The sequence below is a fragment of the Plectropomus leopardus genome, chromosome 15 (genome assembly GCF_008729295.1).
Source record: "Plectropomus leopardus isolate mb chromosome 15, YSFRI_Pleo_2.0, whole genome shotgun sequence".
NCBI classification, from domain to species: Eukaryota; Metazoa; Chordata; class Actinopteri; order Perciformes; family Serranidae; genus Plectropomus; species Plectropomus leopardus.
In genome coordinates this window covers 30168797-30193523 of record NC_056477.1, presented here as the reverse complement: position 1 = coordinate 30193523, position 24727 = coordinate 30168797, and the positions used below count along the sequence as shown (strand labels likewise).

General features: G+C 41.3%; 1 protein-coding gene across 1 annotated transcript in view; it reads right to left on the bottom strand.

Annotated features, from left to right (window-relative positions):
* Nucleotides 1–24727, bottom strand: part of slc2a15a (solute carrier family 2 member 15a) — a 38564-nt gene that overhangs the window by 11232 nt on the left and 2605 nt on the right. Inside the window, exons 2-8 of the mRNA XM_042502418.1 lie at nt 22393–22491; nt 14719–14879; nt 8289–8413; nt 6472–6617; nt 5507–5639; nt 4666–4853; nt 85–195 (exon numbers count right to left, since the gene is read on the bottom strand). Coding sequence (XP_042358352.1) covers nt 85–195; nt 4666–4853; nt 5507–5639; nt 6472–6617; nt 8289–8413; nt 14719–14879; nt 22393–22491 — 963 coding nt within the window. The remainder of the gene's footprint in view (nt 1–84; nt 196–4665; nt 4854–5506; nt 5640–6471; nt 6618–8288; nt 8414–14718; nt 14880–22392; nt 22492–24727) is intronic.

Genomic DNA, 24727 nt, shown 5'->3' with positions numbered 1-24727 from the left:
CTTTTGTGAGGCGTCACTTACACACAGCACCAACTAAAAGTTATAGCTACAGTATCATTACACCTCTCGAATTGGTAAGATTACCCCAATGAGTCCAGCGATGATCTCTATAACTCCTGTTCCAGCTGTGGTGTACTGGATCTCTGCTGCTGGGATACCGGCATCCTTAAAGATGGCATTGGTGTAGAACCAGATCTGTGGTGCAAAAATAAATGTGAAGTTAGGTGAGGTATAATCCATTTTATGCTAGGGGGGCAGAAGCAAACACTGCCAACCAAGTCCCCTTGCAGCCCTCCTGTCTCTTTCTCTCCTTTTCCGCCCCTCTCTCGCTGCTCTTTCTCTCTTTCTTTTGGTTTGCCACAGGCTCTGTTGTTCCATCAATTTCCCTCTCTTCCCCCTTTCTCTCTCTTCTTCCCTCTTGATTCAGTTAATTTAAACTCCTGTGAAAGTGCCATTTAAGCACAAGACAGTTCACATCAGTTTATTTACACAAAATAATACATAAATATTAAAGCAGTGAAAAAAACGAGAAAAAAAGAAAAATTGCAGCCTGGCCGAGCCCTACAATCATATCTGAGTTTCCCGCACTTTTCCATTGCAGGTTTTTAGTGGCAAGGTGTTTAATGTGCAAATCTACTCACAGATTTACTAATACTCAATGAATGAGATCCACTGTGTATAACATGAGCGCTTTTAAATGAGTACTTTACACAGTGTAAAATATTTATTCCATCTGTTCAAATTGTGATTAATGATAATGGGTTTTATAAATGAAATTGACAACTGACTATCTATTTGGAGTATCATGATTGAACTCTCACTAGGCAGGTTTCCATCACAGATTTGTGCAAAATTTAAGTGATATTTTCAAAATGTCAGTAAAACACAATTGCGAGATGACTGCTTTTCTCTTGAGTGATGCTATGTGACTTCTCCTCTGGTGAAGAAGAGAAGAAGCATGGTGATGGATGTTCAAAACATTAACAGCTTTATTTCTATTGCAGCCACCACACTAGCCGTCATTATTTCCAGTCCAATGCCATGTAGGCATGTTAAAGACGTTAATAAGAGATAATGGCAAGGTGAGCCCCTTATATGTGGGAACAGCCACATATAAGGGATTTTTGGGAAAACTTCCAAATGATCTGCTCAACTTTTGAAGAGTTATGTGATGCAATATCAGCTCTTGTAGCTCCTGCTGCATCATGAGGGAGCCAGTTCCTGGCAAGCACATAGCCATAGCATCATGTGACCTAGAAAAGTCAAAAAGGTGTTTCCATTGCAGCTTTGCAAAATGTGGCTTTTTTTAATCATCTGAAAAACCACCTCATGGGGGTGTACAAACATTTTTGCGATAAATGAGAGTTTTTTCAAACTTGACGTGTTTTAATTAGGTGTATTTTGTATTTGCAATTTTAATTTGTGCAGTTTGAGGGTTAATGGAAATCTACCTACTGACTGTTTCCAAGAGAAACGTTACATTTAGAAGTCATGATACAGTTAATGGAATCTTTGAGCACACAAAATCCATACCTCCCTATAACCAGCCAATCACAGTTTAACAGTGGGAACACCCACTTCTGTTGACAAGCTTGATGATGTCATCCTTCTGACAAAATCGTGACCTAATGATATATTGTACATGAATGAAAGCATTTCAGTTCTGTGAGGTGGTACAACAATGTTGTGACAAAACCACAGTTAAACCAATCCTTTTTAGAGTCTTGCTCATTGTGACAGCTGTGTTGATTGATGACTATCAAGGACAGCATGTGTGAAAATTGAGACACGCTGCATGACTTGTAGGCAGCTGGTTACAAGTCATCTGTGAGCAGTTTGGTTGAGAAGCAGAGGTAAAACATTTCTCCCCATAATGTGACATATGCTCCGAGAAGAGAAAGCAATGGTGTAAAAATCTAAATGAGGAGGCAGACTTTTAGGACTCAGGGGCTGGACAGGTGGCACAGCATCACCACCGAGAGAGAGTGCACATTTGCTCACATTCAATTCAACTCAGTTTGAAGCTTGAGGGGGAGCAGGACAGGACAGGAGGTATAATAACTGGAGACAGCAGACGGTGATGGTTAGGGGAGCAGGTAGATAACCATGCAAACACACACACACACACACACACACACACACACACACACACACACGGAGTGTCCTGTGGTGTGTCAGGAATTGTGCCAAACTTGCCAACTGTCACATGCACTTAGGACTAGATCACCTCAAGCATCTGCCCCATCACAATCACAAATACTATCATCATCAACAACATAACCACATTTTTTTTTTAACTTAATCATCACTGTAAGCATCATTATCACTCTCACCATAATCATTATGTTTCAACTTTGGGAGCTATTGTGATCATGTTTGTCTGCATCGTCATCAAATATGATCATCATCACTTCGATCACTGCCATCGTTATCATCAACATCATCTTGATCATAAAGGCAAACAAAATAACTTTCACCATCACTACATCACCATTAAATTATCGTAATTATTATAATTAATAACACTGATATATCTTATCACTCACTCCAGTATTGAGGTTTCTCTGACCATCTTCCTCTCACCACCATCATTAGTAACATCATCATCATCATGAACATGATCATCATCGTGATTATCACCATGATCATAACCATCTTCATCAAACATGATTACCATCACCATTATTATGATCATCGTCATCATCATCATCATCGTTATGGTCATTACTATTCTAATCATCATCACTATCATTATAATAATCACAATGACCACCTTGATCATAATCATGATCATCATCTTCATCGCCATGAACATCACTGTAATCATCACCATGATCACCAAGATCACATTATGATCACCATCAACATGATGTCATTATTACTGTGATTATTGTCATTATTATCATCATCATCATTATTGTTGTCATTGTCAAGTTATCCTTTCAGTCATCATTATTAACGCCATCATCTCCATTATCACTGTCATCTTCATCATTATGGTCACCAACATCACCTTCATCCTCATCACTGATATCCTCATTGATCATATTAATTGATTGATTTCACTTTAAATCAATCTCAACATACAGTCATATATGATCTCTCTCATTCTAGAGTTGCATCATCACCAGAATCCTCCTCTTTGCCCTCCTCCTCCTCAGTGCTGCTCTCAGTATATGCATGTTTCAGCATTGCTTCACTTTGTTTAGGCAGAGCTAATTAGCAGCTAAAAATACAGCCTGGAGAAGGGCGTGCTAATGAGTTCAGCTCCAGTGCTTACAGTGTGCTCTCTCTGGCCCGGGCGCCCCCGTAATCATTTGAATAATTAATGAATCTCCGGGGCATAATTCAGAGGGGGATTTGGCTAATCGTATCAACAGAAAAATGATGACACCAGCTTTTAAGCTTTATTCACGAGACCACACGTGGCTTATAAAACGATGAGGGATCATTTAGGCCTACTTTCATTTCAGTGTCTTTGTCTAATAAGCTAGATCAATCAGATGAGGGAGCTGTGAAAACAGGGGGAGTGGTCAAGATGGACAAAGGGAAGTAAAAAGCCAACAGAGAACAACCGGAAAGTGAGTGGATGTGAAAAGAGACTCATGCTGTTGAATCAGGAGTTTGTGCTGCTCAGAGGATCTCTGTAGCCTCAAGTCTTCATTTAGCAGACACCATTTGGCAACAAACAGCTGATGGTAAGCAAGCACAATGAGGGGATAGATGTTTGTTCAAAGCAAACACTTGCTAAACCTTAGAATGACCTCCAGAAAACAAGACATACCAGTATGACTAAAGGTCACGTAACATTAACAACTGTTTTATTAGAGGTGTGGTCAGTAAGGGCTAAGTCATCGTACTTAGAACTGAATCTGACCCCAGTCATAAATCTTAGACTTGGCATGACATAATCAAGAAAGACTTGCAATTTGACACCTGTGACCCAGCTAGCAATTTTTGGTGCAATGCAACCAATGCAATGTTATAGTAATGTTTTCAGCGGCAAGTTTTCTTTCAGTTCCCAGAACGTTGTTCTTAAAGTTTGGGTAACATTCTCTATAAACATAAAAAAAATATTTAAAATGTCTTTTTTTTAAAAAAAAAAACAAACAACCAACATATCACAGAACATAACATTTTCATTTACCACAGAACTTGGGAAGAAAAGCTTTAAATTCGCCACTCCTCTTCATAGAATAACTTAAAGAAGGACCTAAAATTGCCTGATCTGATTACTTTGGAGAATTTAAGTCACTTTTAAAAGACCACAACATACGTAGCACTCTTGGTCAATATGATTGCAACTATAATTCTCACTGAAATTGAAAGTTGCACATATTAATGTATTTGACTGTTCTGTGATGCATTTTAACTGGAGGTTGTGCTCGCTCTTTGTAAAGTGTCAGAGTTGTATTTGACTGCTTGTATTTATTGTTGTAACAATGTTTTATGCTGCCCTCTTGGCCAGGTGGCTGACCTGATATAAAGAGATATTAAAAGAGATATTAAATCTGAAATAAAGAGTTAAATAAAGAATAAATAAATAAAAGAAAATAAATGAAGGATATATTTTAGGAAATATCTACCTTGGGGAAGCACCTTTTACTGTGATAAAAACTCAAATGTTTTAGATTTGGATAGACAGTACTTAGAAAGAGTCCTTACAGCATCGATGCCAGACAGCTGCATGCCAATGTTGATGACCACCACGCTGAGCACCTGCCAGCGGACTGTGCCGTCGTGTAACAGTTTCCACACTGACAGTGTCTCTACCGACGACAGGGAGCGCTGCTCCTCCTGCATCTCTTCAATTTCCGCCTGGATGTTGCACTTGGCTCTGTACCACTTCAGCGCTGGGAGACAGGAGACAGCAAGCAGCATTGTCACAGCACGTTGAGGAAAGATACAAGAGCACAGCTGGAAAAAAGCCATTGCAGCAACACTAGCTGATGTGTTTTACTTGGAAAGTCAGAAAGGATAACTAACTAACCCAGATAACCTTTGAAACATTGAACAAATTTATGTGATTTCTTTCAAAAACATGGGAAAAAAAACTAATTGCACTTGAAATGTCTCACAAATTGCAAAGAAAACTGTGACAGATGCTTTTAAGATTTTGAATGCTAAACTTTAACTTGTAACCATGTTTTTGACACTGTAGCCCTAGTAGTTTTGCTTAAAGGATCAGAGTATTTCTTCTATCATTGATGGGATGCCACAGGGCTTCATTGTTGGTCTTCTCTTGTTCAGTATGCTGCTATTCTGCCACAGAACTTGTAGCTCTGGTATCTCTGATTATTGCTATAGTGATGAAACACTGCTGTATTTCTCTTTTAATAGCATTACCTCTGTGAAGGTAGACACAATTCCAAACTGTTATTATGCAATCAAATAATCTCAAAATGTATTATCACCAAATTATGTTTAAACATTTTGCGTAGTTGCAGTGTATTCTTCTTTCTGGAAGGCGTCCCTTTGCTGAAATGCAGCAATGTCACACATTGACCTGTTATGGTGGCATGGATGTTGTGCTTCTCAATCAGCAGGTACCGGGGACTCTCTGGGAACCATGGCAGCATAATCAACTGGATGAAAGTGGGTACCACCACCACTGACAGAGAGAGGGGCCAGTATTCCTCCTGTAACAGGTACAGTGCAGTTAAACTTACACATGTGTTAGAATGGTACTCTCATCTAGTAAAAGTGAGCCATAAAAGACCAGTGCTAATAATATCATAACAACAGTATTTCCATTTATTTAAAAAAAAAATCAACAAGAATAAAACTAAAGAAAGAAAGACAGAGAGAAAGAAAAGAAAACAAACAAACAAAAAATGACCTTACAGTGATTATGTTTTTTTCAACAAGAAATGACTTGAAAATTAACAAGCAATTAGTAAAAATCTACAAGAAAATTACCTGAAATTAGGAGGACAAAGAAAAGTAAAGTCAGTAAAGTAAAGTTGCAATTTTTCCTATTTTGTGATCATTTTCTCATGATTTTTTTCTCTTTTTCAAAAGCTAATTTTCAAGTCATTTCTTATATTTCACACTTTTAAGGTGTAAATGCTTGTGAAAGGCATGTGAACACAGCAAAGAAAAAACAATGTCAGTTGAGGTGCTAAAGGGTTAAACACTGCATTGGATGTCTATAAACTTTGAATACATTCTGATAAAATGGGACATCTTTGGACATATCAAATGAGGCTCTGGTTAACTGTAATTGATTCATGATGTGCTATTTCAGGCTTTAACTTGCAGGACTAAGCACACTAATGTTAAGACACTTTAAGGCAGGAGGAAAGCCTGAACTCTACCCTTAGTATTGTTCATCAGTCACAGTTACCTTAGTAGCTGTTATTAGATACAATAGATATTTTTTTCTTTCACTTTTACGTTCATGATTTGTGCAGAAAGAACTCATGAACTCATGTTCACATCAGCACTGGGTGATAGACAGCAGTTGACTACCTTTCCTAGAAGTTCATGTAGGCCGAGGATTTGGGCGGCAAAGACTCCGGTGCCAATAAAGATACTCGGCATGAGACCCAGGAAGCCTCGCAGATTCTTAGGAGCTATCTCACCCAGGTACATCGGCACCACACTTAAAGAGATGCCTGTAGTGAAACAAATAAATATTTTTATTTCAGAAAGCACAAAAGAGGATTCATGTTACAAAGGACTGATTTAAAATATAATGTTCAAAGAGTTCATGGTATAATTCAACACTATGGTATAACTGCAGTGTAAAAAATATGGATTATCTGAAGAAACACAACCAACAGGTAGACAGACACCACATGGACAGAAGTATATGGACACTTAGATAATAATAATAATAATAATAATAACCCATTATGAGCTGGCTTGTAAGAAGTCAGCATCTCTATTACCTAGCTTGGGGCAAGGCAGACGAGCTCCAAAAGTGTTGAATAAAATCTTATAATCACTTCTTAAATGATCAGGGAGCCAATGGAGGGAAGCCAGGATTGGGGCAGTAAAGTATATGAACGATATTAAAATGGGATTGTTGGATGCAGTGCTGGATTAAAACCTATTAAGTGTCATGTTTCTGGGGGTTTTTTTGGACTGTGTTTTGGGGTTTTATGTTTTTGTTTTTTCTTGTTTCAAGTATTCATACACATTTAGTCTGTTTCTTAATATAATTTGAAGGTTATCTCCTTATGTGTAATGTCCTGCTTTACTTCCCACCTTCTCCCAAGGAGGGTGGAAAAATTAGAAGTCACAGTCTCAAATGATGTCACACAACTGGGGTACTGCACATGCGCAGTGAAATCTGGTCTGTAGTTTTCAGCCAATCAACCAATGAGACCGGGAAAACGAAGACTAGATAATTGTAGTGCCATGTACTGCAATTGTGTTACATCATTTGAGACTGTGACCCTCCTGCCTTTTCCCCACCTGTTTTCCATCACACCTGCCTTTCATCAGTTTCGTTAGTCCTTCTTGTTTCCAGTCTTCCCTGAACATCTGTTCTCTATGAGTCTTGTTTGCTCCACCCATAGTGTCCCCGACCACATCCTCGTTTTCAGCCAGTCTGTTTCAGTCAGCCTCTGTTTCCCTCCATTTGCCCGTGTCAACCTCCTCCAGCTGTCTTGTTCTAGTGGTTAGTTCTGTGTATATATAGCTGTGTCTTTTCCTGTGTCCTTTGTCAGTTCATCAATGGTGGGTTTACATTAACCCTCAAATTGAAAATATGAACATAAAATATGCCTAATGGAAACACGTCAATTTTGAAAAAACTCAAACATATATTTCCAAAAACTTTTTACACATGCATGAGGTGGTTTTTCAGGTAATTTGAAAAAGCAATATTTGGCAGAACTGCAATGGAAACACTTTTTTGGCTTTTCTTGGTCACATGACGCTATGGTTATGTGCTTGTCAGAAGGAACTGGCTCCCTCATGATGCAGCAGGTACTAAAAGAAGTGTTACTGTATCACATGACTCTTATAAAGTTGAGTGGATCATCTGAAAGTTTTGAATCCACAATTCCTCTGTGATCATGGACGATCAGTTCCCAGAAATCCATCATATGTTGCCGCTCTCACGTGTAAGGAACTCGCCTTTTCCTTATCGCTTGCAAAACATGCCTATGTTGCCTACGTTGCCTTTCATTGGAAATAATGACTGCTAGTGCGGTGGCTGCAATAGAATTAAAGCTACAAATCCACATACATTTGTGTACATGTCCCATATATACAGCAAAAAAAGTGCAAATAAGTATGCAATGGATGCAGAGGTGTGTATGTATGAGTGTGTGTACCTGAGTGAATCCCTGTGATAAAGCGGCCAATGATGACCATCTCAGGTGAACCACAAATCCTGCTGAAGCCCATCAGTGAGCTGGCAATAAACACCAACACTGTGGTTTTTACCACTGTGCCTTTCCTGAAAGTTCACATAAACACACACACACACACACACACACACACACACAGTATAGGTGTTATGAATATACATAAAAGCATATGAGCCAGAGGTTTATGAAACAGTGTGGACAGCAGCAGTATATGGTCACCAGCAGTAACCCCCTCACCTGATATACACACAGTCATAATGACAGACATGTATGCCAGTATAAGTCCTGATTAGCCATAAAACGCTAACACAGCTCACAAGGTTGGTCATAAGCTCTGATTAAAGGCTGCTGTGTGCATTGAGTGATCATCCTGTAAATGGGATTATAAATTACCTGCTTTTCATTTGCATTTAAATGTCCAAATGAAGTTCTATGAATAGTGCAGATGAATGGAGCTCTCAGCTGAAATGCACTGAATATAAAGAACAAGAACTTTCCTCTGCACTTTGTGGACTAGTACACTTCTGAAGGGCAGAGGACGAGATGAAACTGTGCACTCTGAAGGACGACAGGACACCAGGGGACGGGGCTACCAACACAGAGGATAGAGGCATGATTGATAGAAGGCCCTGATCTAGTGCCTTTTGTGCCAGTGCGAGTATGTGTGTGTGTGTGTGTGTGTTTGAGGGCCTTAATTCCGAAACTTGTTATATCACATTTACTTATCTTTCATGTAAAACTAGATATCCTGAACCATGTTTATCTGTGTCATTCTCAGATTTGTAAAAACTATTATTGTATGTTCCTCGCTGTGACTGCGTGTGAGCAGAGACTGTTAAGGTGTTCATGTTGGTGGCAGCACCAGATGCTGCTGAGTGCCTCTCAGGCTGGATTTGCCAGTTGGCCACGATCCACCCTCATGGCTGGGTGGTCTTTAGGGATTACTGGGTAAGGTGTCAGAACAGAGCACAGCCAACATCCAAATACAGCTCTGAGGGCTTCTGAGGACAAATATTCCCTCCTTGATGTCAAACTCTACTCAATCAGTAGGTTAAATTACAATTACAGAAAATGAGGCTTTACAAAGTGAATTTATGATTTTGATTATGTTTACCATCAGAACTACCCGTTTTGAGAAATGTCCCTGAAAACCCTTTTTTTAACTTTGTGTCCCGTGACATAATGGAATCATTTTCTCCACAGGGCACAATGAGCTAGCAGGTGGTAGTGAGTCTGGGGAGTTGTTCTACAACCCCAGTTCCACGAAAGTTGGGATGTTGTGTAAAACTTAGGGCATATTTACACCTGTCTGTTTGTTCCAGAAAAGGGAGCCTTTTCTCCTAAGATCGGTTCGTTTGGACATATGTCAACGCAGCAATTGCACTCGGTAGCGGAACAAAACAAGCGGCCTGAGATCGCCTAGAAGAGGTGGTCTCGGCTCGCTTCCATTTGACACCTGGAGCAGTTCTTTGCAGTAAGAACACAGCAACCGACACAACTGACTCATAACTGTGGTTCAACCTCCAATAGAAGGGCGCAGTGATGCACCCGGCTGCCAACAGTCGACCAAAACAAACGCAGAAGAAGAAGAAGAAGAAGAAGAAGAAGAAGAAGAAGAAGATACCTCGAGTTTGCCCGAAATGAGCCATGGGTTGACCTGGAGTAGTCAGAATGTTAGATGCCTCATCAAAATCTGGGCCCTTGTTGCCCTGTTGCAATGTTTTTGAAACATGTTCCACGCATCAAATCCAGAACAAGAAAGCTTTTCAGTTTGAACATTAACTACCTCGGAGTGTAAGAGTGGAAAATTTTGCCTGGCAGTGCATGATATGAGTGACCTAGCAAGCTGTAGCTTGCAGATAAGGTTGTGTTATAAGTATCACTACTCTTGCCAGTTTCATTATCAATCAGTACTAGTTTTGGTACTGCTTCATGTGTGGTTAAGAAATACCCAAAGAAACATTGAAACAAGGCAGCATTTAATTTCTTCAAATCTGTCTGTCTGTGGTCCCTCAGACACAGAGCTTGTAACAAAAAGACAGTGGTCCATGTGCATTAATGTGAGTTTTCAACCTCATCAGTGTCATAACTAGCATCAGCATTTTCCCCCGACTACGGTTGGGTTTCTTTTAGGCTCAAATTGTACTTTGAAGGTATATATTACTGCTTGGACGTACACAGCTCCGCAAACTGTGCATGTTAACTGTTACGACTGAGGTCCTCAGTCAGTCAGTCAGTCATTTTCTGTAACCTCTTGTCCTTGTAAGGGACACTCACGGTCACACCTAAGGGCAATTTAGAGTCACCAATCAACCTGCGCTGCATGTCTTTTGACTGTGGGAGGAAGCCGAAGACCCCGGAAGAACCCACGCAGACACAGGGAGAACATGCAAACTCTGCACAGAAGGGCCCCTACCACTGAGGTCCTATTATATGTTATTATTTTGTGTTAGATTGGCTGTGTTGGCTGTGTGTTGCCCCTTTGTGTGCCTGCCTGTGTATCAATGCAGGTGCGTCATCACTCGGAGCTCATTGGTGGATCGAGTTCCCGCCTTGACAGGTGACGGCGGTCTTTCCCTATTTAATGAGAGCGGTGATGTCACCGCAGCGCAGGGGGAACCCCATCTCTCTCCTCTCCCAACCGGCCACGCCACGTCAAAGCCCCACTGACATGATGCATTTGCATTCACCTCTCGTGACAGGACGAGTCAAAGTAGCCGTGCACCCATGGTTTACAATTAGTGGTGCCTCGTTCACTCTGGGCAATGATTGGGCAGGAGGGAAAGTGTTTCCTCCACCCAAAGTCGTCGATTACCCCGTTTCTGACGCATCCGTCTCGGCCCCCTCTGCCTCGTCTGTGTCAGATGTGTTCCCTGTGTGCGCTGTTACGCGTGCACAGGCTTGTGAATTCGGTGACGTTGTGAACTTGTCTGAGTCTTTTATGACTTTGTCAGATGATGATGATTGTGACAAAAACTCTTCTGTTATGTCTGTCTGTTCGTTAAGAAACAAGAAACAACAACAAGTAATGTGAAACAGTGTTTCTTTTCCTGTTGAGTCTGAGGTAAGTCTAAATGTAACGAAAACGCTGATAAATGCTCAGGAAAACGATCCTTCTCTAACTGTGTGTCTCTCTTCTGCTGTAGCTACCACTTAAAATCAGTCTCCTGTAATGTTCTTTCTACAAGATGGTGTGCTAATGAGAAGGTGGAACCCTGATTCGAGTGAGCTGCATTCTGTTAACCAGGTTGTGGTGCCAAAAGAATACCGACCTCAGGTACTCAGCCTTGCACACAACACCGCTTTTGCCGGACATTTAGGTGTTAAAAAAACATACCAGCGCGTGTTACATAATTTCTTTTGGCCCGGTTTAAAAACAGAGGTAACGAAATATTGTTGTTCCTGCCACACCGGCCAGCTGGTGGGTAAACCAAACAAACCCATCCCACCAGCACCTTTGCATCCCATTCCTGCTCTCGATGAGTAGTTTGAGCATGTAGTGATTGATTGTGTCGGCCCGTTGCCAAAAACGTGTTGTGTGCCGCAACGCGTTACCATACCACAGGCCATTCCTCTGCATAATGTAAAAGTTAAACCTGTCGTTAAAACCCTAACCAAGTTTTTTTCAACCTTTGGTTTACCAATAACAGTGCACACAGATCAAGGTACTAATTTCACATCTAAAATATTTGCAAGTAATGACAGAAACTGAACTGAACTGACTGAAACTCCGAGTCTCCAAAACGCGAACAGAATGTGCTTGATTATGTTGGTGTGTTCCGTGAGCGTCTCCATCACACATGTGAGCTTGCCTGTGAAAATTTAGTACAAGCACAAAATAAAATGATACATCGTTATGACCAAAAATCTGGTCCAGAGATTTACAGCCTGGAGACAAAGTCTTTGTTTTACTGCCATCACTTAGGTCCTGTCTTCAATTTCGCTTTTCTGGGCCATATGTGGTAGAGAGAAAAATTTGCACTACTGGTTATGTCATTCAGACACCAGGCCAAAAAAGGAAATTGCGTGTTTGTCATGTAAACATGATTATTTCCCGTGAAAGCGCTGCTCAATGATCTCCTGCTGCATCGGTAGTCTCTGTGTCCTCTGCTCCCCTGGAGCATCACCCCTCTGAAGACGGGTTAAAAGAAAAAAGTGGCTCGATGCCACCCAGTAGTCTGAAAAATTTGGAAATATTCAATGATTTGGAATCTTTGCTATTTGTCTGATTCTGTGCGTGCTGATTTGATCAATTTGATTGAAGATAATTTGTTACTCTTTTCTGATCATCCACGTCAGACTTAAGTTTTGTGTCATGGTATTGAGGTGGAAGGCCATAAGCCAATTAAGCAGCACGCATATCACCTTAATCCCACAAAGAGAGCTGGGTTATTTGATCAAACGCGGATTGGCTGCTCCCAGCATGAGTGCGTGGAGCTCTCCGTGTGTCCTCGTCCCTAAACCTGACCAAACCTCTCGATTTTTTAATGAATAGCGAAAAGTTAGCCGCTGATGGAGGATTGCATTGACAGAGTAGGTTCCGCTAACTTTGTGATCAAGTTCGACCTGTTAAAAGGTTACTGGCAAGTGCCGTTAACTCCACGAGCATCGGAGATGTCCGCTTTTGTTACACCTGACACCTTCCTCCAATATACTGTAATGCCATTTGGCCTGTGCAACACTCCTGCTACGTTTCAGTGCCTTACGCAGCACATGCAGGCTGGTGTCCAAAATTGTGAAGCTTATCTCATCAACGTGGTTGCCTATTCCTCCACCTGGTCTGACCATCTCGCCACGCTTTCACAAATTTTTACTCGTCTCCGTGAAGCTTCCCTAACAGTTAACTTTGCAAAAATGTGAATTTGGCAAAGGCACTGTCACTTATCTGGGTAAACAGGTGGGTCAAGAGCAGGTGCACCCTGTGGCAGAGAAAGTGCAAGCCATGATTGATTTTCCCGTGCCAGAGTCAAAGAAAAGCTTGTGCCGTTTCCTCGATATGTGCGGGTATTACCAAGGATTTTGTCATAATTTTTCCAATGTTGTAGCTCCTCTGACATGTCTCGTGAGTCCCAGTAAAAGTTTTGGTCTCCCACTTGTCAGTCTGCTTTTGTGTCAGCTAAGGCTTTGCTGTGTAGTGCGCCCGTCCTCGCTGCGCCAAACTTCTCACAGTCCTTTAAATTAGAGGTCGATGCAAATGCGCTTGGCACACGTTCCGTTCTTCTCCAGGAAGATGCGCAGGGTATAGACCATCCAATCTGCTACTTTTCTAAAAAGTTTAACAAACACCAGCTCAACTATAACACTATAGAAAAGGAAGCTCTCTCCCTGCTGCTTTCTCTGCAGAACCTCGGGTCTACTTCACAACCTGTTTATGTGTTCACTGACCACAATCCGCCGGTATTCTTAAATCAGATGCGCAACTCGAATCAGCACCTCATGCATTGGTCTCTTCTTTTGCAAGATTTCAATATAGAGATCTATCTATCTTAGCTGATACTTTGTTTATGTTGTTTTCTTAAATTGAACATCGGAGGGGGATCTTCAGTTCTTGGGAAAGGGGGTGTTACGACTGAGGACATAATGTATGTTATTATTGTATTATTTTGTTGTAGATTGGCTTTGTTGGATGTGTGTTGCTCCTTTGTGTGCTTGTGTGTGTATCAATGCAAGTGCGTCATTGCTCCGATTGAGTTCCTGCCTCGATAGGTGATAGGCTGTAACGGAGGTCTTCCCCTATTTAAGGAGCGTGGTGACGTCACCGCAGTGCAGGGGTAACCCCACCCCCACCCCACCCCAACCTGCCATGCTTTCCTTTGTTTGAGAGTTTTGTTTACTTGGGTTTATTTTGGGTAATGTAAGGGTGAAACTTCAGTGTAGTTAACCTCCTTTTGTTCTGTTTCTGTTAAGTTAAATTATACTTCAGTTGTCTTAGATTTATTTGGATTATCTTAATTACTTCTCAGAGATGTTTGTGTTTAACATGTTAACCTGATTTTCACCCTGAGGTAAATTTCCATCCACTTTCTGTTCTTATTATATGTATTATATGTTGTAAATAAATCACTTCCTTTGTTAAATCTTGACAAAGTCATCCTCATGGCTGCTTGGGACTTGAGGGAAATGGGTTTATCACGTTGTGTCCTGGCCGCCCCTAGATGGGGCATAACACAACTGACTCTGTCTGGACATGCAGTGTAGTATTGACAGACATAGTTTGTGTGTGGATTGGTTATCTGCATGCATTTTTTTTGTATGTCAGTACACCAGAGCTCTAACTACTTGGTGAGATTGAGAGAAAGATTGTCGTCATGGTTAAATGAAATAAACATTGACTGTTGTAGAACTGGTATAAAATACAGGATCTCCTGAACAATCTGTGAACACTTAGTCTTACCTGCCAAAGCGAGTGACCAGCATGCCCACGATGAGAGAGCCCACCAGACCTCCAATAGCGAAGATAGAGACAGTGAGAGAGTACATGAGGGTGAGGCTCTCCTCACTGAGTGCTGTTCCATTGCGACTCAACACTGTCCTGTTGTAGAAGTTCTTTATGTGCTGAGAGATGAAACAGAAACATCGAAAAGGGTCAGAGAAAGAAGGCAGCATTCAAGGTGGCAAAAACAATAAAAAATCATGATCATTCATGATGCATAAATGCAAGAAATTTCAATAGTTACAGTTAAGCCAATAGACATTATACCAGTGATTTCAGTCCCTGGGTTAACAGGGTGTAATGTCTTACTATTTTGCAAACTTTCTGAAGTAGTGACAGAGGACAGGTTAACATTACTGATTTGCACAAAACTGAAGTGATATTTTCAAAATAACATTCCAAGAAGCATGGTGATGGATGTTAAAAAACATTAGCAGCTTAATTTCTATTCCAGCCACTGCACTAGCCGTCATTATTTCCAATCCAAGGCCACGTTGGCGTGATATGGAGCCATAATGGAAAGGCAAGCCCCTTATACGTGGGAGCAGCCATGTATGAGGGAATTTATGGAGATGATAGTCCACAATTTATACAGATTTATAATTTATAATCATGCCTGAAAGAATGCCTGAAAGAAGTGTATGTCACGTGTAATCTATTAAAACAAACTTCACAGGAGAATGTGAGCACCAAAGTGCGTACAAACATTTTGTGGATGGGAAAGTGGTCACACAGTTGGTGAGGTTGTGAACTAAAGCCCAAATTCAAACTGCAGATCCACTAGATTTGCTCTGAGAGGAATTGTGTTGAGACGGGATTTGGTTCACTCCACCTTTTAGAGCCAAATTAGAGAGCAGTATTTCCTGATGAGAGAGGAAACCTTATCTTTGTGCATCATGTGGCCAAGATATCCTGGTCTCACAAGACCAGCACTAACAAACTTTATGTGCTTCTTCTTTTTTCACTTTCACATTTTTTAGCTCTTGGTCTAATCTAATCCACAACCCTTTTTTGACTTCAGTATCCTAATCAGTTGACCATGTGATGGCAGGGGGTTGGTGGACCTGCATCAATTACCCCAACTGCAGCAGGATGACTGGCAGACACATGCTGCTACTCACTGGAAGCTTTAATGCATGTGACTTGCTCTTAAAGTAGACTGTGATGGTAAATACCTCAGATGGGTTATTTGAGGATGCCGGGGAGGGGGGCGTCCTCAAATAACATAAGCAAACATCACTCTCGTGTTTAAGTTGACTTGCTGACTCCTGATCGATGCATGGAAATAAGTAACATTACCTCACTCAAACTCTGCCCACTCTCAACCAGTACAGAAAAATGAGAAATAAATCACAAATACTATACACAAATATTTCACATGAAATAAGCAAAACTATTTTGCAGAAAACTGTCCACATCAGAAAATCAGAAAATAGATTTTCAGTATCTTTAAAAATCAGAAATAACATCTACTTTGGATATCAGTGTGTTTGGCCATGATATTTAAAGTAAATAGTAATAAAGACTGATAGGAGCATTCTGTGGTAGTCATGTTTTATTATTCATATTTTATTAATGGTGATCTGCTAAAATAAGGCAAATTATCAGTTCAGGAAAGTCTATTATTTTTATTTTTGCACTGAAGACTATAAAGAATGTTATGGAAAATGAAGGCTGTACATTTTCAGCCATTCCACATTTGTTCAATACTGCTGCTTTGACAGTGCTTTTCCACCCTTTGCACGCGCATGAAATGTAGCTGGATGGCGTCAGGTGAGAATTATTCTATGTACAGGTATTATTACATGCCATTGGACAGCACATGCTGTGTCTGCATTATCATGGCAGGATGGCGTCAGGTTGAAATGCTGCAGGTAACAAGGTAATATAAGGAGCACAAGGGCGCCTGTAAAGCGGGCAGGAGGGATGGTGGATGGGTCCAACAAATGCAAACTTTCATGCAGCAGTCTGGTGTTCACTTACCATCTGTGATATATTTTTTTTCTACACCTCACCATGTGCCTCCTTCTCCTATTCCTAACCATCTGTGCCAGTATATGTGATTGATCATGTTCTGGTGTTGGTTGCCATGTGCTTTTGTCTGTCTAAACATAACCATATGCTGCATAATCCCACCATGTGCATTTGTTGACATCATGGTAGCGGCATCCCGGAACTTTAACAGCAGATGCAAAAGGATACTTTATATGTAATAAGCAGACACAGAAGTTTACTGCAAAGCTGCAAAATGTGGCCACTTAGGTGCACAGCGTGTTGGCATTTTATGACTTCAGAGGAATATTTAATTAGGCTATATTGCAAGCATATTGAAGCCCTGTATCATCAATCTAAGTCCCTCAAATTGTTAGCTGTCTTTATCACAGTGAATTTTTAAAAAAGTAGGCTTGCTCACTGTTGGCTTTCTGGAATGCATTTTGGTGACAACTGCTGCCTGCTGATAAGCCCATACTGTGATCAGCACTTTATTTCAAGATGGGTAGCTACCGGGTGAGCTCAGGGCTCTTCTACAGGACAGGCCAACAAAAAAGGGTAGTAATTGGAGGGTCCACTGTAGATGATATTGTATATTAGTGGCATAAATTCTTAACAAATGCATCAATTAAATTAGTAAAAATCACTTATCATGCAGGGAATTTGTGACTTTTGGGTCTCTTAGGACCTTGCACAATTGCCCATGTTGCCATGTTGCCAAACCAGCTCTGGGTCAAAGTGTGTGTGTGTGTGTGTGTGTGTGTGTGTGTGTGTGTGTGTGTGTGTGCAGGCCAGATGACAGAGTTGCTTGGGCTTGGGACAACAAACTCTCAGATGAGAGGTCATCAGACAGCCCACTGTCCAAGTGAAGCCTGAAAAACAAGGGGCAGCCAAAATAAAAGAAAACAAGAGCCCACTTCCTTCATCTTATGTTACAATTGCAATTCTTTGAGAAAGAAATGTACATAATGTAAGAATGACATGAGATGTATCTGCAAATAGAACATAAGTTCAGTATGATATAGTATTTAAAACTGATTCCAGACAAGTAGATATGATTCCCTATGATTATGCAGGTTAGCTATCAGTAACTCAAAGGATGCATTCTCTGTCATTAACTCAACCTATTCTCTATATTCAGGTCTGGCTAGACTTTTCCAGTGGCGGAGGATTACCCTAGCAGCTGTAATAAAACCTGTGAGGGCTAGAACAAATGCTTCTTTTGAGATGCTAGGTAAACACAACCTGTCTCCCAAAAGGCAAGAACCACTTCAGGAACAGGTGTACCTGGCCATTCTTGAATTGTTTTTATTATCTCTCTCCAGAAGGGCAAGACTAAAGGGCAGTCTCACATTGCATGGATAAAGGTGCCTTCCTGCCTTTTACATTTCCAGCATAGATTATTTTCTAATAAACCCATTTTATGAAGATGAAAAGGTGTGAAATAATATCAATGAAGTATCTTATAGTGTGTAAATTTTCCTTGGCTTCTCTTGTAAACCAGCCTGCACTTGTACAGGAATCCTTATCAATGCTTTTATTTAAATCCCTCTGTCAGATAAGTCTGAGGTTCTCGCAGTTTCCATATATTGCATTGGATATTATCTTATAAAAGGTGGAGGCTGACTGATTGTTTTTAGGTAGTTTAAAGTATTGCTGAAGCATATTATTCTCCCCAGGCAACTGGTTAACAACATTCCCCAAACTGCTCCTTTTTTGTAAATATCTCCAGAAATCTGATCTATTGTTAAAGGGGAACTATGAACTGAGTTCTACAAAATATTTAAATATTTTATCATTGATCAGAGCAGCTATATTTCTTATACCACTACACAACCAGGAATGCCAAAAAATCACTTTTTTCCCCACTTTTACTGCTGGGTTATTCCAAGGTGAAGACTACACCTGTTTATACTGTGATCTCTTAAATAATTTATGAAGTTTAATCCAGAAATTCTTTGAGTGTTGTAAAATTGGATTAGTTTCTTTGCTCCCAGACCTATTCAGAGACTGGGTATTTTGTGATAGAGCTTTATTTGGACTAAAGGACTAAAGTTCTTGTTCTATTCCAATCCATCCTAGATGATTACGCTCATTAATCCAGTGTTTTGCCAATTTATCCATGTCAAAGGCCATACTATACAGCTCCACATTAGGCAGAGAAAGCCCACCATTCCTTCTCGTTGTATAAAGTTTTTGTATGTTAATTCTTGGTTTATTCCCATTCCAAAAATAATTCTTTATAATTTGGTTGTATTGTTTCTCCAGGTATTGTTACTGGAAGCATCATTGACAGGTAGTTAAACTGTGTTAATCTTGCCCTAAAGGCTTGTATTAGGTTTCTGCCACTTTTCTAAACTGTCCTTTATCTTTGTGAGGAGAGAAGTCAGATTAAGTAACGCAGACTCTGCACCGATCTGTCGTGGTGAAGAGGGAGCTGAGCCAAAAGGCAAAGTTCTCGATTTACCGGTCAGTCTTCGTTCCTACCCTCACCTATGGTCACAAGTTTTGGGTAGTGACCGAAAGATCAAGATCGTGAGTACAAGCAGCCAAAATGAGTTTCCTCCGTAGGGTGGCTGGGCTCTCCCTTAGAGATAGGGTGAGAAGCTCGGTCATTCGGGAGGAGCTCGGAGTAGAGCCGCTGCTCCTCCGCGTTGAGAAGAGCCAGATGAGGTGGCTCGGGCATCTAATTAGGATGCCTCCCGGACCCTCCACGGTGAGGTGTTCAGGGCACGTCCCACCGGTAGGAAGCCCCGCGGAAGACCCAGGACACGCAGGAGAGACTCTCAGCTGGCCTGGGAACACCTCGGGATCCCCTGGGAAGAGCTGGACGAAGTGGCTGGAGAGAGGGAAGTCTGGGTTTCCCTGCTTAGGCTGCTGCCCCCGCAACCCAACCCCGGATAAGCGGAAGACAATGAATGGATGGATGGATACTTCATGCCAGATGTGAGCCACTTAAATTGACCAGCCCTAACCATAGTGGGGTAACATGTCTTAGATACAGGCATGATCTCCGACTTATGCCAGTTTACTTTGTAGCCAGAAATCTGAGAGAACATTTCGATTGTATCAAGTAGAGCTTGGGTAGAGGATGCTGGCTCCAAGACCAGGCACAGAATGTCATCCGCATATAGAAAGAATTTGTGCTGTCTTCCACCAGCCCGTACTCCTTTAATCCTTACTTCTTTTCTTATCTCTATTGCTAACGGCTCTATGAATAACATAAACAGAAGAGGGGAAAGGGGATCCCCATGCTTTGTGCCTCTAGACAGCTCGAAAAATGAGGAAATCATACCATTCATGACCACAGCCGCACTAGGTTTTGCATAAATTTTCTTAATCCAATTGAGAAACCCCCTCCCAAACCCAAATTTTTCCAAAACACTGAACAAAAATCTTCATTCCACCCGATCAAATGCCTTCTCAGCATCAAGTGAGAGGGCAGCGATTTGTGTTTCATCAGCATGACTTGACCACATCAAGTGGAGTAACCGTCTAAGATTGTCAGTAGAAGACCAGGACCAGGGCCAGGACTTTTGTAAGAACCTTACAGTCAACATTCACAAGGCTAATTTTAATTTTTCATTCTTTGTCATTCTTATGCTGATTCAAAAATACGAAAGTAAGCTTCTTATCGATTAAAATAGCAACTCCACGTTTCTGACCAGTAAAACAACTGAAAAACACATGACCCATCCAGTTTCTCTTAACTTTGACAATTTCCTTATCTATCAAATGTACTAGCTGGAGAAATGCCACATCTGCATTTCGAGATTTAAGGTAACATAAACACTTCTTTCTCTTAACAGGGTTTAACAAACCATTCACATTCCAAGTAATTATTCTCATACTTTTATCCATTCTTACTTTTCACTTTCTATCAAAAGTCTGCTTTCTGAGGTTATTGGGCTCCCAGAAAAAATAAAATAAGATAAATACAATCCTGAGCTGCCAATACTGAGACACAATACTTACATGCTGTTTTAAAACTCAAGTCTGTGCAGAACACCAAACCAAAACTTAACCAAACCTTCCAGAAAAAAACACAGATAAAAAATAAACAATCACATGAGAACTTTGAGACAGTCACCACTGTGCTCTCTTCCCATAACCAAACAGTGCCCATTGTAGGCACACCCTTATCACTACTGGTCTGTAGAGGCCCACAAACCTCCCAAATCCCCACATCATGAAATACAACAATATACTACCTTTATATGTAGTTGCTCTGTAGTATTTAGGACATATTACAACTGAGACTTGAATGTTTTTTTTTTTTTCCTCCTCATCTTACCCCGTTTTGTTTGTCTTTATTTTGCCATCTGTCAATCAAAAATGGGTGTGGGAATTGAAGGAAAAAAATTAACCTGCATGCTGGGAAGTGTGATCCCTCATTTTTGCATCTGTTAACTCGCTTCCATAGACTGTTTAATTCCCAGTGTTCATCATAACAGCCCGAGCTTCAGTTGTTAGTGCTGCTGATGACTTTCTAAGTCTGTATAACCCAAACGTATTCACTCCATTGGCTTCTGTGTAATGAGCTCCATCGCCTTACGGGGATCTTCAAAGCTTTTCCTCTCTCTGTTCCATATGAAACGGAGAGTTGCAGGATAAACCAGTGTGAATCTGATGTCGAGGTCATGACGTTTCTTCCTGACGTCAGAAAACCTCCTCCTCTTCTCTTTCCTGGTCATGTCAGGAAAGATGGAAATCTTGCAATCATTCCAGATAATTCCCCTCTTGTCTCAATATATTTGTCTGACGGCAGCGAGCACCCTCTCTCTCTCCAAAAAACTGGAAACGCATGATGATCAGCCTCGGTGGTTGTCCCTTGTCGGGCTCCAGAGCAAGGGAGTGGTGTGCCCGCTGCAGCTCGGTTTCTGACAAGACAATGCCCAGTGCCTCGGAAATGATGGATCTCACCAGTTCTCTTGGTTTTCCATTTTCAGAGCGCTCTTTCACACCAACCAGACTGAGATTGAGAGGCCTGTTTCCGTTTGCAATGTCCTGCACTACTCTCTGAAGCTCCTCACACTGCTGGGCTCTCTTTTAAACTTCTTTATCAAGCCGTGCTGTATGGCATCTGATTTGTAGCTTACATTAAAGGTTTCCTCGAGTTGCCAAGAGGGAAAGTGGGCAACCTGACAGGAGGTTCGTTGTAGGCGGCCATCTTGGTCTGTGGTCCCACGTGACTCCTTTCAAGAATTTCTTCATAAACTTCCTTCCCTGTCTGCTTTAGCTTTCTCTTTTTCTATTTTCTGCACCTGACTTTCTCCGACTGGCCAAACCAATTTTACATGGCGGTAATTTAAAGATTTTCCATCACTGTGTGAAGGAAAATAAGGAAGATAAATACAGAAAGCTTTAATGTTAATTAAAATACATACATTTTCACAAACAGCCCCATTTTGACAAATAGTCCATACTTCTGCTTCCTCCAGCTGAGAATTAAGGGCACTAGAGGGCCCAATTCTGGCCCCTTCCCACCAACTCAGTGCCCGGCACAAGTGACCCGTTTGTCCCCCCCTGTCGGTGGGCTCGTGTGTGTGTGTGTGTGTGTGTGTGTGTGTGTGTGTGTGTGTGTGTGTGTGTGTGTGTGTGTGTGTGTGTGTGTGTCCATGCACAGGTAGACATGCATCTTACCACAGCAGGGGAGTTGACCACTGCCAAATTGTAGCCATAGAGCATGGAGCTCCCAAAGGAGGTGAGGAATGCCACCGCCAACAAAGAGCCGGTCAGTTGCTGCAGACAGCCGGAGAGAAAGACAGAGAGAGAGAGAGAGATGTGTTACGAAGTTTCATGCTGAGAAACTTTCCAAACTAGTCAGGTGATGACAGGAAATGGAGTTAAGACAGAGACATAAGATGTTACTTATGCACAATGGGCCTCTTTCACCAATGCCTTCAATGCCATGTTTTTTCTTAAATTTGTTTCTAGGAAAAGTCCTAAGAAAACATCTGATTCAGGACCTGTTCTTAAACCCCAGAATTGTTTGCACCTGTATGATGAATCTCTCTGTCCTTGTAAGATAATAGGGCGAGTCAGTTGATCCTAATTAGCGTAGAAGAACACCCTGAAGATTCCCATACAAGGGCATGAGACTGCACTGCTGTGTGCACAAACAGACTCAAGAAGAAGAAAAGTTGAGAGAAACCCAAGTGTGCAGAGAGTGGAGCAACGGAGTTAACAAAAAAATATAAAGAAAAAAAAGAACCTATAACACTGTCATTATACACTGACAGATGACTCGATGGCACCAGGCACAACCGTATACAATGTGCACGTGCGGTGTCACTTCAGCCAGATGACACTGGTCATGTCAGGCAATAATGCTGCCAGTAGCCATGTAATTTAAGGTATGCGAGTGCACTTATAGTGGGGTTGGGAAGGTGGATGGGGTGATTAACCGCAATTAACAATTGAAATTCCAAATGTTCTCATCCAAACTCATCACATGGTGCCGCTCTGTCAGTGACCTTCCAAGTCTTCTTATGACGTTTTAAGTATCCTTCGGTGTCAGCTGTTAACGTTCCAGGATGCCATTACCGTGATGTCAACATGGTATGATGCAGCATGGTCAATATTAGGCTATTGATGAGCATCCATCACACTAGTATTTGCAACGTTTGTTGCGCCATTGGCACCTATTAGTTTGTTCTTTTGGATGACTCAGCATGTTAAATTGGCCATGGCAGAGCCCGTCAAAGAATGACATCGCTCTGATTGGCCGTTCAGCTCAGCACCCAATAGACGGGTTTCTGGTTTCAGTGTTTGAATCACAAATGCATTTTAATCATTGCTGCTAGTTCTTAGGTTTAGTGTGTCTGGACAACACTCCAATTCGTGTGTTCGGGCCAGATACTCTTCTTCAGCATGTAAATTTGACAACAATTATGGTGGGCTTAATTATAAATCACCACATCAACACATTAACAGACAGTCCCAGCAGGGGGAGCCAACATTTTTACAAGGCACAGAATCACATTAATTTGCCATTTCATGTAAACTGAATCGTAGTTCATTTTGAGGACTCCCAAGTCAGCGCGTTGTGTCTTATTTTTTGTGTGTCTGAGCCATAAAAGCTACACACCTTCAACCAGGCTGTTTTAACACACAGTTTGAACATTTTCCTACGAAAAGTAGTGCACCCAAATTCATACATATCCAATATATTTTGAAAGGCTGTGATCACATGACTAATACGATGACAGGAGTGAACAAGTAAGCGATCAAGAGTGGTCTTGTAAGGAGGGAAGTTGTGGTGTGGGATTGGTCACAAAAATATGGACTTTTCCCTGGAGACGTGTCTTCAGAAATGTGTGAGGTTTGCGTCACGTCAGGCGTAAAGCCTCACCATGTTTCTTTTCCTAAACCTAACAACAGTGACTGTACTTGCCTAAACCTAAGGGCACCCAAACATGTTTCTTCTCCTAAACGTAAACATAGAAGCTTTATATCCAAAACCTAAACCTACCAACTGTATATTAACTGTATATTATTTTTTAGTAGGATATCATTAGAACTGTTCTATGAGAATATGTTGCTTTGACCTGGTTGCATCTCATCCCACTTCTGACACCAAATGTATGGTTTTGAAGGTGGTGATCCTTTACAAACCAGCAATATTGACTTGTAAAAACGAGTCACACCAGTCAAGCAGGGATTTACTTTCAGGGATCTGACTTTTACCACTACTACTACCCCCTTCCCCTCACCCTAAAGTTCAACAGCTCTCATCAAACATGTTGCAGGCTAAGGGTCAACAAAGGCAGTCTCCAGGCAGATTCCAGCAGCAGAGGTAACATCCAACCTGACTCCCTCTCTCTGTGCCTCCACATTGCTTTCCCACCTACCCAGCCTGTTCTCAGTCTGAGCTCATAAAATACAGCTGCTTTGACAGTGCTTTTGGCATAGACACTGTTTACATAAAATGCCACTGCATTGCGTCAGGTGAGAACCTGGCTGGACAGAACTAGTT